Source organism: Aulonocara sp. 'chitande type north' Nkhata Bay, linkage group LG15, assembly GCF_057382095.1.
Source record: "Aulonocara sp. 'chitande type north' Nkhata Bay isolate Kocher_YH1m ecotype deep benthic linkage group LG15, A_spYH_male_GT1.1, whole genome shotgun sequence".
Taxonomy (NCBI): domain Eukaryota; kingdom Metazoa; phylum Chordata; class Actinopteri; order Cichliformes; family Cichlidae; genus Aulonocara; species Aulonocara sp. 'chitande type north' Nkhata Bay.
The window spans coordinates 10904800-10919143 of record NC_141358.1 but is presented as its reverse complement, the minus strand read 5'-3'; the positions used below and the strand labels follow the sequence as shown (position 1 = coordinate 10919143).

The 14344-nt window shown below is 41.8% G+C and overlaps 1 protein-coding gene across 6 annotated transcripts in view; it reads right to left on the bottom strand.

Moving 5' to 3' along the window:
• The window catches only part of nhsl1b (NHS-like 1b), a 101203-nt gene that overhangs the window by 36712 nt on the left and 50147 nt on the right, over positions 1-14344 (bottom strand). Inside the window, exon 1 of one of the 6 annotated variants that reach the window (XM_086264086.1) lies at positions 12332-12539. The exons of the other annotated variants lie outside the window; for them this stretch is intronic. Coding sequence (XP_086120212.1) covers positions 12332-12347 — 16 coding nt within the window. The 5' untranslated portion in view covers positions 12348-12539. Of the gene's footprint in view, positions 1-12331; positions 12540-14344 lie in introns of those variants that run through there. 6 annotated transcript variants of the gene reach the window in all.

Genomic DNA, 14344 nt, shown 5'->3' with positions numbered 1-14344 from the left:
CTAAACACTCATTTGTCTGTAAGGAGGATGGATATGGAGAGTGTGTCAGTGTACGATTAAACTGCAGAAGCAAAAAGGAGGAAAGAAGAAGAAGAGAGAGACAGAAAGACAAAGCAAAGTGCTAAAGATCTGCATGTATCATCTCAACAAGGGCAGGTGCAGAAGATGACACAACCACCAGGAGGCTCCATACGTCAACAGGGAAACAAGACTTCTTGCCGTCTTGTCTTCTTCAGTGAACCCACTACAGTAAGTGTAGGTTCACAGAATAAGGGAAGGAAGAAAAGCAAGAAGAAAGTCCTGAAAGTAAATTAAATTCCCTGTAAATGATAGTAAGATTTAACATTTTCTATTAAAGCTAACCAAGCCCTCTGCTGTGTCACAGCTCCCACCACAGTTTCTCTGCTTTGACACATTTAGTCAATGAAAGGATAAATGTCCCCACAGACCCCAGTGATTATCCAGCCAATATGTCCTGATGTAATAATCAAGCCATTAAGTAAAACTCAGTTGTTACACATATGGGGCTCTGAGGCCCACTTCCACCTGATCCCTCCTTCTCCATGACTCAGTCCTCTCCTCTCTTTCTCTCTCTCTCTTCTCCTGGATCGCTTTCAAGTCCTGCCGCACTATTAATCTCAGCCCTGAGTGTGTGGAAGACCACAAAAGGCATGCTAGTTTACTACTGATCTCTAGTTTTTGGTGATTTGCATGTGTGAGCTTTATTTGACAAATTATGATGTTCTGTAGCATAAAACCAACTCTCCCACACCTTGTTTTTGTCAAAAAAACAAACAAAAATAAAATGCAATGAATGACTTAAAAACACATCCATTTTAATTCCTTCATTTAAATTTTATGTTTATTTAAGTAGAGATGCACAAACTGTAATTTTTCCTTTCCCACTTTTCCTTCTAAGAGCTTAAACTGACAGCAAATCAGAATTTCTTCAAAGCAAAATATTGTTTTCATAATAAAAAAAATTATTGAACTGCAATAAGTAAGCAGATTTTCTCTCACTTAAATGACTGAAAATGAGTTGCTATACACTCACCTTTACCTGACAGATTTTATAGTAAGCTTTCTCTTTTTCACTTGTCTTGTTCCCTCTAATTGCTGATTCTTTGCTAATACCGAGGCTGCTGGTTGGTGGTTGACTCGGAGCCCTTTGTTAGCCTCTTTAAAATGCCCATCTTCAGCTGCTAATTAGTTTGGTTGCTATGAAAATGTTTGTAGTGGTCCTCCTAACAACAGGTTACTGTGTCTATGAATACGCACGTCACATATGCATGAAACGGACCGACGTGTAATCGGACACACGTGAGGCTAAGAGGCCAGTCACCGGTTTGGACTGAGCGCACTGGAAATCATCTGATTCTGGCCCCCGGCTGGTCAATGGTGCATCTTTATATTTAAGGTTTTTTTTAATGTATATGTCAACAAATACATTAATAAATATGGAACATAATAATAATTAATGGAACATAATAAAGTAAAACACAGCTGTGATAATAATAAATGTCTTCTTGTGAGAGTTACCAGGCTGCTGTAAACTATATTGCGCTCCGAGTCATTTTCTATGTTTCCTCAGCGGTCGTGTGGTGAATAAAAGAAAGATTTTGGAGGTTAATTTGAGCAGACACAACCACCATGCTCGAGCAAATAAAGAACAGTGCTAATCCAAATACACTTAATTGAGACAGTAACATCTGGAGACCACCGCCAGTGTCAAATAAGCGTCAAATACAAAAGGATGAGTAAAAAGAACTGGGCAGGGAGGAGTCTGTGGATAAAGACGCAGACAAACTTCCACACAACTGAATCACCTCTCAATATATGTCAGTGATTAGTTCATGAGCCCTCGGTCACACATGATGGAAGAGCACCTGTTTAACCAGTCATTGGAAAACCATTACCTATTAGGCCTTTAACAAGCTGAGAGGTCTCCATCTGTTAGATTCACTGCATTAACTTAAACCTACTTTATGCCATACTCGCATAAACATATCCAGGGATGTGAACAGGAAATATGTGTGCTGGGATGCTCTAGCATTTATTTTCTAAGTGGATAAATGGAAAAGAAAACATGCAGATACACAACCCTGTGCACAGACAGTAAACAGCATTAAAGGCTTCATTAATGAAAGAGAGGAAAGTGGAGGTGAAGAAGATTGAGATAGACAGGGTTGCAAAGAAAAACAGAGCCTTAACCCATTTTTACAGTTGAATGACCCAAAGCAACCCCTGACCCTCAATTCCCAAAAGTGTGTGTAAGTGTGTGTGTGTGTGTGTGTGTGTGTGTGTGTGTGTGTGTGTGTGTGTGTGTGTGTGTGTGTGTGTGTGCGCATAAGTGAGTGAGTGAGAAAAAAATCCCCCTCTTTTCTTTATCTCATTAGGCTGTGTGTGTCATGCTCTCTACTCCATTGTTCTGCTACCCCCTAACTGCTAGTGTGTGTGTGTGTGTGTGTGTGTGTGTGTGTGTGTGTGTGTGTGTGTTTTGAAATAGCCACAAAAATAAAAATAAAAAAAAATACCACTTGTGTTTTGTCACAAAATACAAAAAAATCCCAGAATCAAACAAGACCACATTGGGGCGTAAGAGTAAAGTAGTGATTCCTACTCAAGAGTACAAGAAATCCAGAAGGTGCTTTTAAACCATCTTCTTTTAATAAGATTTATTATAAATCCCAATTTGTTTGTTATTCAAGTATATTTAGTTCATTTCATTACCTACAAGCCTGGAAAAAACTACCAGTAGGATTAATACTGGATAGACTAAGTAGTGACCTAAAGGTATAAATAAAAAGTTTTAAGTGAGGTGCTAGAAGTACCTAACACTACAGGTTAACATTAGGGTGAGCAAAATAATGGTATTAAACAGGTGATAGTGACACATAATTAATGGATAGGTGAAATCTGATGAGCTTTCCTGTTCCCTTAATGATAAGTTTTTGACAACTCAGTGTATATCAATAAACATGTGGTTTGACAACCATGTGAACAGTTTACTGTTTTTTCCACGGGTAGCTGTATAGGCAGAGACAACCACCATCAGGAAGTTTGTTCTACAAGCTGGCCTGAAACATGACAGAAGCTGCTTATTTTAGGGAAAAAAGCTTAAAGGGTTACTCTTAGCAGGCTTTCAAGGGGTCGAGAGTTAAAGAAAGATTAATGGTTGAAGCAGGAAGATAATAGTAATGAGCATTTGAAACACTTAAACATGTAGATTTTTAGAAATTGCAAGCTGAGAGTCGTCTTCACACCCAGGAGTTTTTGAGGTTCAGTTAAAGTTTAGGAACTAATTAGGTGCATTCTGGGTAGTTTTAGAAAATTGGGGGAGAATAATGGCAAGAAGAGAAACACTCTTTTGCTTTTGTCTTTTGGTTCACTGAGCACAGAGAGCAGTGAAGGTGGGGGGTGGGCTGTTTCTCATCTCAACTCCTTGATGTTTTGATTCAGATGTGTCTCCAAACTCACGGGTTTCATCTTCGTCTAAAAGATGGGAAATGCGTGTGAACGTACCACATAAAGGAAGACGAGGATAAAGAGCTGAGGCTGAACCCAACCCTCCAGTTCCCACTGCCAAAAAGATATTTAACCTAACTGATTCTCAGCAGAGCTTCCCCTATAAACGCAGTCAATCCATTTCATTTGGCCTCATTCAGTTACTCTACAAGCATGGTTTCCCTCAGGTGCACTTCCCTCAGGAGCCATTGGCAGTGACTGGTCGATAGTTGAATCTGACTTCCCACCAAGGGATTATGGGGCATCCGGTTGAACACCTGCTCCACTTCTGAACTGATAAAAATTAAAAAATAAATAAAGGGAGGGTTGGAGGAGAAGCCTTATAAAACATATGCAGGGAAAAAATGCTGGAATCACCCTTTGATTGCCATATACACAAAAAACTTTATATTTATAAAAAGAACTGGAGAATCATGTGTTAACAAAGGAAACAATAAAAAAAATATCCCAGAACAACAACACAGAACACAGGGACAAAGACACAAACACACACACAAAAGGCATATTAGCCAAGTTCCAATTTGTGAGTAAGAGGGTTATCCGTTCAGCCGTGCATAAACACAGACAGGCAGGCTGATTCAACCTACAGAGCCCGGACAATACTGTACCGACGGCAGCAACATCTTGAGCTGTCACGGCGTGTTAGTCAAAGCAGGCGTGAGGAAGGGCCACAGTCCTGTGGAAGCATATTGTTATGCACACATATTGGAATAAATGGTTTAGTTTTAGCTGTGCATACATGGAGAAAAACTTTAAAAGAGTAATTGGAAGACCAGTGGATGGACAGAAAGACTCAAAATGGGCCAATAAAAACAATAAAAGTTATCAAAGTTGGATTCTCAGGAAGTCTCTGCCTTGCCTACTTCCCTAATGGCCTCTTCTGTTTTATATTCATAGATCCATTAGATGCCACTGAGCTGCAGTTTAGGAAATGTGGACACAGGTCAGTCTTTTTGTTATCTTTTAACACTCTTTCCTGCCGCCCTGATGGCTCCTTTATGTAGTTCTGAGGTGAAAGTGGGTCACCTTCATAACCCCGTCAGTTTCACTTCCATCACCCCCTCATACTGTCAGCTCTCTTACATTTCCCTGAAGGCCTAGCCCATCACCTCCAGCTGCTAGCTATTATGTCTTGTTCCCAGGGGTGGCCACCCAGAGGAACATCTTCAGTTATGTCTGTCCCAAATGACAGTGAAGCATAGTCTAGATGCAACCATGCACATGGGACCAAATGATCCATGCAAATATATGTGTGAATGAGTAAGTACAGGCTCAAACTCATGCCCAAGGTTAGTAGGAAAGTCTTAAAGTATGCACACAAGCAACTAGAGATAACTCAAAGCATTTTACTTCCTGGAGAACCTGTCTCATACATGAAAGGTCAAAGGTCTTTTAGGTCACAAACACACAGAGATGCACATGCAAAACCAGATGGCACAGATCTCTCAGATACAGCAGGATGGAAATACCCTAACAAGACGCGACAAAGCCTGGCTTTGTGAAAAAAGCTTCTATTGCATCTGCTGTGATCCTGGCACTGTTACATACAGCGTATCATTATCTCCTAAAAACACTTCAGGTGACTTAAACTCTGAAGCAGGAGCCTGTTCTGCAGCCAAGTCAAACACCACAATCATTACAGTAGCAAAACAGCATTGTAGTGCCAACAGCAACTACTACCTGGACACTGTAATCACAGTGGATTTCAATTTAAGACTCATATCATCTTGGAAATACACCCAAATATTTTTTAGATAATTAAAAATATCTATTTAGTATTTGTTTAGAAACTACAAAATGAACAGCTTTCTAGTACAAACCAACAGTCATTTGTTGTTTTTGTTTTTTCTTTTCTCTAAAAAAACAAAACAAAACAAAACAAAACAAAAAAACTGCAGACTCTCTTTAATCTGTACCTTTGCCATCAGAGGAGGGATGCTTTTTCCCTGGCGAGCCCTTAGCCACAGATCCAAGCAGCGGTTTTGGTGTCCAGAGGGAGTCCTGTTTCTGGTGGACTTTTGACACAGAGAGCAGACGTTTGTGCAGGCAGCCCTCTGGCCTGGCGGGCCTGGGGCTGGGGACGGCCGAATGCTGGAGGCTGTTCCCCATCTTGCTGGTGGGCTGGAAGGAGCACAGAGTTCGTTTCTGGCCAGGGGAGTCCTCATAGCAGCCCCTGTGCAAGCAGTTGACCACCGGCTCCGAGGAGAGGCAGTGCACGTATGTGATCATCCCCTGCTAAGACCTAAAACCCCCCACCACCTGCCCTCCCCTGCTCTATCCAGGACCCAAACCCCCCCCCAACTACTCCTCCTTCGTCTTACACAACCCTCCTTCTCTGAAGCCTCCACTTGTAGTGTTGGGATGGACGGGTGAAGGGTGTATGTGTGTGGAGCCCCCACCTTCAATTCCAAACTCTCAATAGGCCCCCTCCTCTCTTTCTGGAAAGACAGGATGGACGTTTTTGCATCCCACAAGGGAGCCAGTGCTCCCTCTGTCTCCTCCTACTGTTTTTGTCTTTCCTCTCTTTCTCTCAGGGGATCCTATTGACTTACATTGATTTGCCTGACAAAGAAAGCTGCGCTCCGTGTTCGATTACAAGATTTATCTCCAAAACAAATATTTCACAGAAGCATTGCAGAATAAAACTATTGAAAAACATGACTGTTGGTTGGCTGTCTTGAAGAAATGCTGGCAACTTAAAAAAAAACAAAACAATTCTGACCCTAAAATAAGACCACAATAACATTTCTAAATAATCCAAAGACGCAAAAACTAAGGTTTAGAAACTGAAAATGTCTGTGGTTAAATCGTGTTTTCTTCTACAATATATGTCCTTTGCAGAAACCCAGAAGCATCACCACAAATTGTGCAAAAAAATCTGCCAATTGTCAAGAAACTATTTGAGGTCCAAAGACTAGAAAAAAAATCAGTCCATCCAAAAGGGTATTCAGCCAAGCTTTCAGCATCGAAGAGCATCCTCCTTCTTTCTTCGATCTACAGGAGATAGAGCATCAGGACTGTCCAGTGGCATCCACACGGTATGTCCTCTGGACTCCTCCTCCTCCCTCCTCTTTCCTCGGCATTTCTGTTCTAATCTGTAAACCCAGATTATCCAGCCTCCAGGCCTCTGATTGTGACAGACACAAACCACAGATGGACACCAGGTTGCAGATAATAAAGTACATCACCTCAACTTCACAAATGTGTGGAAGTTCAGGAAGACCTGACGTGCTGGCGTGTCAGTAGGTTAAACTCGGATGACGCAAACTCAGACGTAAGACGCATGCATGTAGGCCACTTAAACTGCTGCCTCAGATTTAGCCCCACATGACTGCCGTTACTAAGCAGATATTCACCTGAAACCATCATGAAGCATGCACACACGAGGAAGGCGACAACTGGTAAATGCAAAAGGATTTAAACTCAAGAGGAAGCTACAGATGACCACAGGTTGGGGATTTTTAGATAGCGGTGAAAAACAGTTCACTGTAAAGACGGCAGCGACAAGATTAAAAGATAAAAAACAAAGAAACAGATCGCAGATTAATAAACACGGCGAGCCACTTGCCTGCCAGGTGAGGGTGTGTATAATCTTTAATCTGCTTGGCTGTGAGTGTGAGGTAGGTTAAAATTATTTGAGACGCTCAGATTAATTAACAGGAAGATGGAGTGACACTGAACTGAAGAGTGGGTAATGAACAAGTGTAACAAAAGTGAATGAGAGCTCAAACACAATCTGGGCTAGTAAACTGAATAAAAATGGGGTTAAATGGAAAAGAGTAAGGCAAATAAAAAGGGAGAAATTCATTGATAGCACCAAAGGTAAATGCCTCCCTCTGGTGGTGGCTTACACCTGTGCTGCACAACACATCTAAGCTATAATCATCAAAACTATTAAACCTTTTTTTTCCAGAAAAAAAACAAAACAAACTCTGTGGTTGAAGCCTCTCCCTCTGCGAGAACCTGCTGAACATATTTGTGGTTTGAAGACTTGAATCTCAGAAATTGGATTAGACACCTTTTACTATTTTCACGTTTTTAATAGATAACCTGAAAAATAACGTGCAGACTGATTCATGAGAGTTCTGTCAGTGCACAAATCTTATGCAACTTTGGTGGAACTGTAGCTGTGATCCTGCCAAAGCCACAGCAGATAGCTAGAGGCTAGAACAGCCATTACTGATGGTTATCATTTCCAGCGCATGATGAGGCAGCCAACACGCAAGCTGATTACAAAAACCAAAACCACTGTGAACACACACACACACACACACACAACATAATGAACAAACCACAGAATGCGTGCGCGCAGCCACAAAGCCGCTCGCATAAAACAGTTTGTAGACACACGTAGCCCAATGGGCAAGCCAAAAGATTCTGGCTGCACTTAAACTGCACTTAGCGCCGTTGTTGCCCTGAATCCATACATGCATGGAGACAGAGTGTGTCACCAGGCCCATTGAGAGAACAACATCAGGGGGTGTGAAGTCATGCAGGCCAACACAAGCAACACAGTGAATGGGACCGTCATCACAACAGGGGATGTTTCAGTTGTGACAAAGAATCATTACAACCCTTTTACAAACAGGTACAGCACATGTATGTGCGCGAGAAGAGATGTTTGCGAATATATGTGTGTAGTTGATGGCTGCGTATTGCCTGGCATGCATTGCGGTGAGTGTGTCACATTCCACTGATTATTAGCGTGTGTGTGTGTGTGTGTGTGTGTGTGTGTGTGTGTGTGTGTGTGTGTGTGTGTGTGTGTGTGTGCGCACCTAGTTAGTGAATAATGTAAAAGTCACACTGGAAGGGTTTGTGTGTAATAATAGATAAATTACACAAGTGTGTATGTACACTAACTTTTGCACATAGATTCTATGTGTGTGTTTGTAGCCGGGGGGGGGGGGGGGGGGGGGGGTTGGACAAGAGGAAGGCTTTGGGAAGGGGACAATGGTAGCCATGGAGACGCAAAAGGTCTGAATGGAGTGAGAGGAGCACCTGCATGCTGAGTTAGTCTTCTGTCTGCGGAAGTCATCCACTTGCGGGTGAAGTTTGAAAAGACAATGACCGACTCCCTGCGGACAACAAAACACTTCCAGCATTGTCCCAAGAAGAAGAAAAAAACAACTTCCCATTAACACTCGCTTGCTAAGAAAGTTTTTTTTGCATTACTATTGTCTCAAACTAGAAAAAAGACACAATAAGACCCCGTTACTGAGTCCTACATTTTTCCAAACCTCTAAACTTTGCCCCCAAAAAGCTATTGTTTTGAAAACTCTTTTCAGAAGACAGAAAGCTCACTGGGTTCCTGGCAGATCCCATTCACAGGCCACTGGAACTTAACGCTCTATTGTTTACTTATCAAGCCCAAGATCTCTTCTGCTACGACTTGTTTACAGAGGTCAACAACATCCCATTGTGAACTTCCTCTCAAACTCCCATGCTCATTTACATATTAAAATGATTGATTTACAACCAAGTCATGTATCGATCACTGACAAAACCTGCAATAAGCCATCTACCCACGAGGCCATTGATCTCCAAGCTACATCTGTTTTCTTTTTAACTAAAAAAATTCTAGCTAAAGTCTAGCAGGCAGCACGAGTGGTCTGACTACATTTTCTTAAAGTGTGACTCAACAAACAGCTAGACGTTGGTTTTAGATAACATTTAAAATCTGACTTTGCATTGTAGCTCTTGACACACGATCCTTTTCTATCTACTTAGATTAAAATGCAGATGGGAACAAGCAGAAATATCTTCATGGTTACAACATGTTGTCGTTTTTCACATTAGGTTAAGTGCTATGTCACCAAACTGGCTTTAAAAAAGGTAGGTCAGATATCCTAAAGTCTTTCACAAGCCATGTTTTACAAGCCAACTAACCCTCAAGGAATACAAACAAACTGTTGCCTACATGTTAACACCTCTCTCCTGTCCGCCTCTTTTTCCCCTTCACCTGCCACACTGAGTGTGAGAACATCCATCAACACTCCTAACCAGAAGGCCAGGGGACAGGTAGTGGGTCAGCCTCCGGTGAAGAGGTCACAATGTCTCAAGAAACACAGCACTGGTGGAGATGTTACTGGAGGACTGTCCTCTTACAAGTTCAAGCAAGTTCACAAGGTAGGCTGTTTAATGATTCTGGGAAATAAAGGTAGTGGACAAGAATCTGTTACTGAAAACACAAGTGCACATGATACCTTCATGTGTTTCAACATGAAAATAGTAACATACAACTACAGTGCAGGAGCTTAAATAGGTCATTACTCTATTTTTCTGCTAGAGATCAATGTTTGTAGTTTTTAATGGTGATAATCTACAGTAAAGTGCTTGAATGCCTTAGACATGTGGGGCATGTGGGAAACCTGGAACTCAGTTTACACAGATTCTACACCAAAAAAAAAATTTTTTTAAATTAAATGCCACCTTCCACTCATCACCCATGCATGTGCCAACAGCTCAAAACCCAGACTGAAAAAAGACCACTTGCAAAATATACTTTATTTTTGAGGCTGAAAAAAATCCTCTGTGGAATTAAGAATAAAGTCATTGCAGTTTAAAAGCTGAATTTTCTGATGACTAACTTCAATGAAGTTTTGGTTAAAAGCTTGAAAGTATCTGAGTAACACTGCAGAGTCATACGGTCTATGATGACGGAATATTTGGTCGTTAAATAAGCATCAGAATATGTCACAACTGCTGCCCACTATAAAAGAAAAACATATGAAGCATCTGTAATGAGTGAACTGCACACAGGAGAGCAAAATAAACCCCAGAAAAGTCAGGATCAAAAAGTAGATATAGCCTGAGATGCCCACAACTAATGCTAGTGCTAATCAAGGCTTACATTCATCAACATGTAACTTTCTATATCCCCAACCCCCGGAAGGCTGCAGGAAACTTCCAATTTAAGTGAGAATGACATTTCCAGCTCAAACTAATCCCTGCTCATGCCACATCTACTGACTGGGGCTCAAGTGCATAAATAACTTATGCAACATACCAAAATGCACACCAAGTCACAGAGCCTAATTCTGGCCCTGCAAATGGCTTGCACTGCAACACTAAGGTTTACTGCAGGGGTGGTGGTGGTGATTCACCCTGGCCACACAGCACAGCTGGCTGTGGAAGAACATGGGCTGAAATATGTCACATCTGTCTCAGAGCTGGCAACCTCGACTGAGCGAGGGGGGGTTAATATCATAACATTAGTGGACATTCTGTAACTGGCAGCCAATGTAGAGTAATCTACTGGTCGGATCATGGTATTTAATGTAATACTGAGTATTTGGGTCAGTTTGTCATCACTTGTGAAGCTAGAAACCCAAACTGGGAATCGTGCTTGTAGCTGATTAAAGTGAAGCAGCATCTACATGTCAATAACCTGATCCTGGTGTGACAACTTTTAAACACTCAGCAATCTGAACATTAAATATTAATCCTCCTCTTGCTGTACGGTTAGTTACTGCTGACCACAGAAAAACATGAGAAAAACTGCCAATCTCGTGTATAAAAAATGGCTTCATCTAAAAAAGAAAAAAAAAACTGAATTCCTTCTCCGGCTCAACTCCCCCAACATCTGTTTCTCTCCATTTTCCAAGCCAGACTCGAATCTCACAATGTAACTGACAACATAAATTACTGCATACAGCTGATGAACTGGGAGACTGCCACGTATAGTTGATGTGTTCACTTTATATTACCTCATTTCTGGAAGCCATTAATCTGCAGGCTACAGAAAGAGAACAAACAACCCTGGTTTAACAAGACGGATCATTTCCTCATTTCTGAAATAACAGCTGATTGGATCATTTACCAAGAAAAAACTAAAGGTTTCTTCTTTTTTTAAAATATATATTTAACATCTTAACTTTCTTGCTTTTGACTGAGTATCGTTCGGCACTGCAACCTAAAACTAGGTCAAATGAGACAATAAAATGTTATTCTTCATAATAAAACAGCTCATGTGTTGTCAGCATTAGCTGCATGTGATCCCTGTAACCATGACAGGTGAAATCACCACCATGATGTTCTGGAATATGACTCAAGCAGCAGGACTAAAAGTTACGGAAGGACAGGAGCGGGCAGGGAAGCGGGTTTTCCCTCTTTATCAGCAGCATTGTGTTGTCTCCCAAACAGCATTATGTGTCTATTCTTTGTAGCATAGTTTCCATGAGTGTTTAATAACAGAAAACAATGTCAAATGCAGTAAAAGACGAGCGAGTTTCCCCTTTATCTCATTTCAGCTTGTCAGCGAAGTAATAGCCAACACATGGCCCCCAACTCTGCAGGACAGCAGACCAGCAACTGCTGCTCTGCCAGCTGTTACTGTGAACAACGTGCACACTGAATACACAGCGATACGTACGGGTGTAAGCAGCTCTACACATCGCTCATCGCCCCTGAAACCCACACCAAAGTTAGGAGAATGCAAACAGGATCACAGCCAGCAGCGTGCAGAGACACTCTGCTTAGTCGAGAATAATACGAGTAAAATGAAAGGGAGAGGAATCAAACCGCAGTCAGGAAATACAGTATGCTTGAATTCAAAGACCCTTAATTAATCAGAGACGGAACGAAAGAACAAAGGAAGAGATGATTAACAGGAGTGTTTCCTTCACTGAAGAAAAAAAAGACACAAGGAAGGATATTGTGCAGAGGAGGCTGCTGTGGGAGAGATTACTTTCCAAACAGGGGAGGGATGGAGTTGAACTTTTCTTTGTCTCACAAAAGTCCCGGGGAAAACTCCACACTCACACCGAGTCAGTGCCAGAGCTTTCATGCAATGAGCGGCTACACTCACCTTTCAGACAGAACATGATTCTTCACTTATTTCCCCCAAACAAAACTGCAGTTTCCTCCTTTTTCTTGCGGTTCACCATTTCCTCATAACCATTCTGCTTGTCCTCCTTTTCTCGTCCTCTCTCCCGGTTTCTCCACACCGCTCGCTCAAGCCGATCAAACGCAGACACACTGATCCTGACACATACACTCCACTCTCCATCTCCCTCCCCTTCTTTCCCCTCTCACACATACATGCACACGCTCCGAGTGGCAGCAAGCCAACTTCTACACTGCAGGAAACTGCCTTGCGACCCCCCCTCACTTTGCTTCCCCTCCCTCTCTCCCTACATCCCTGGATATCTCTCTACCGCACTGACACCCCCCTACCCTCAACCCCACCCCATCTCCCCGCCCATCAGAGCGAGAAGCTCAGCCTCGATCTAAAACTCCACTGTCACCCACAAGCCCCCTGATTGGTCACCTTCACAGATACCCAAGTACACACATATATGTATACATATGTGGCATTTAGTCAAATACATGGTTTTAAAGAATACATTTGTTGCTTGGGAGGAGGCAAAAATAAAAACAATAATATATACACACACACACACACAAATATGCACAGTGTGAAGCTTTTACTGGATAATGATGGCAGAGAATCTGGGCAGTCAGCAGTTCAGAGTGAGACAGGGGGCCCCGGCTTGAGGCCGATCCATTGTGCGCTGATCAAATATAATCGCTTTAATCCCCACAATTCAACTGCTTGTTATCAGACGCAGTTACAAGCGTGGTGCATCACAAACTCTCCAGGCAGGCCGATCCCAATCGCCCTCAGCGTCGTGCCAGTCGCAGACAGAAATACAGGCTCACTTACAAGGTTTTGGAAATACACATGAAAATACATCTGGTTTATGGGTGTTAAACTGATGTTTTTTTACCACCTTGTTCAGATGTGCAGCGAGAATAGCTTATGGATCTGATTCTGGGCCATTCCTCTATGACTTAAAGTGCTTTGTAAAGCTCACATGAGGTACGCTTTTCACAAAAGGAAGATTAGTTTTAGGTTTGCTGAAATGATAGTAATCAAAGACTTTGACTGTGCTTTCAAATCTAAAAAAAAGAGGGGAAAATCATACTCTCTACAAACCCAGTAAATCAATATATGCAGCTAGACAACACAGTGCACATTGACAAGAGTAAAATAAAGAGTCAACATAAAGTTTGGCTTAGTCCAGACTGGATAGCAGAATGCAAAATGGCATTGATAACCAATGATGCGCTGTAATGGCTTTCTCTTCCTCTGCAAAAACACATTTGGTGTGGCAGCCTTTGATCTTAAGTGATCTGTGGTAAGTTATGTAAAACCCAGAACCCTTAGCATTCATTTATATTCCAAAGCCCACACATACAGTACATAACAATGCGTGATGGCTAAACCCTGTTTGCTATGAATCTGCCCAGGGCTACTGGTGACTACTGAACTTTATCAGAAGAGGAATATAGCCGTCCAAAACAGAATGGCGCTGTGTTAGCTGATCCAAGAGGCAAAACCCGTAATTCAGGAGGTGATCTACCAACCCTCATCTATAGTTAGGGTTATTGTTAGACTTGGAAAGAGTGATAGCTTGGAACACAGACGCTGGTACTTTATACTGTAAAAAACAGTTAGGTTGGTTCAGGCAACTAAAGACCCAGAACTCAATAAAGACATTATTTATCTGTCTGTTAAATGTAAGAGGATGGATGGATGGATGGATGGAAACTTTAACTGTTAGCTTTTCATTTTACATCAAGAAAAAATACCCAAGTAGACAACCTAGAATTGGTGCACTGTAAGCTGATGCAGTTTTGAATAATATGACAGTGATATTGTATAGGTGTGCGCTCACTTCTGTTGTATACTGTATAAACAGATGTTTAGCAGACACAAAACAGACAAAGGCTTACTTCGTGTCTTTAAGATGTTATGGTTCCACTACATAATTACAGCAACGGTGATTAACCTTGCATATAATTAATGCTGATATTT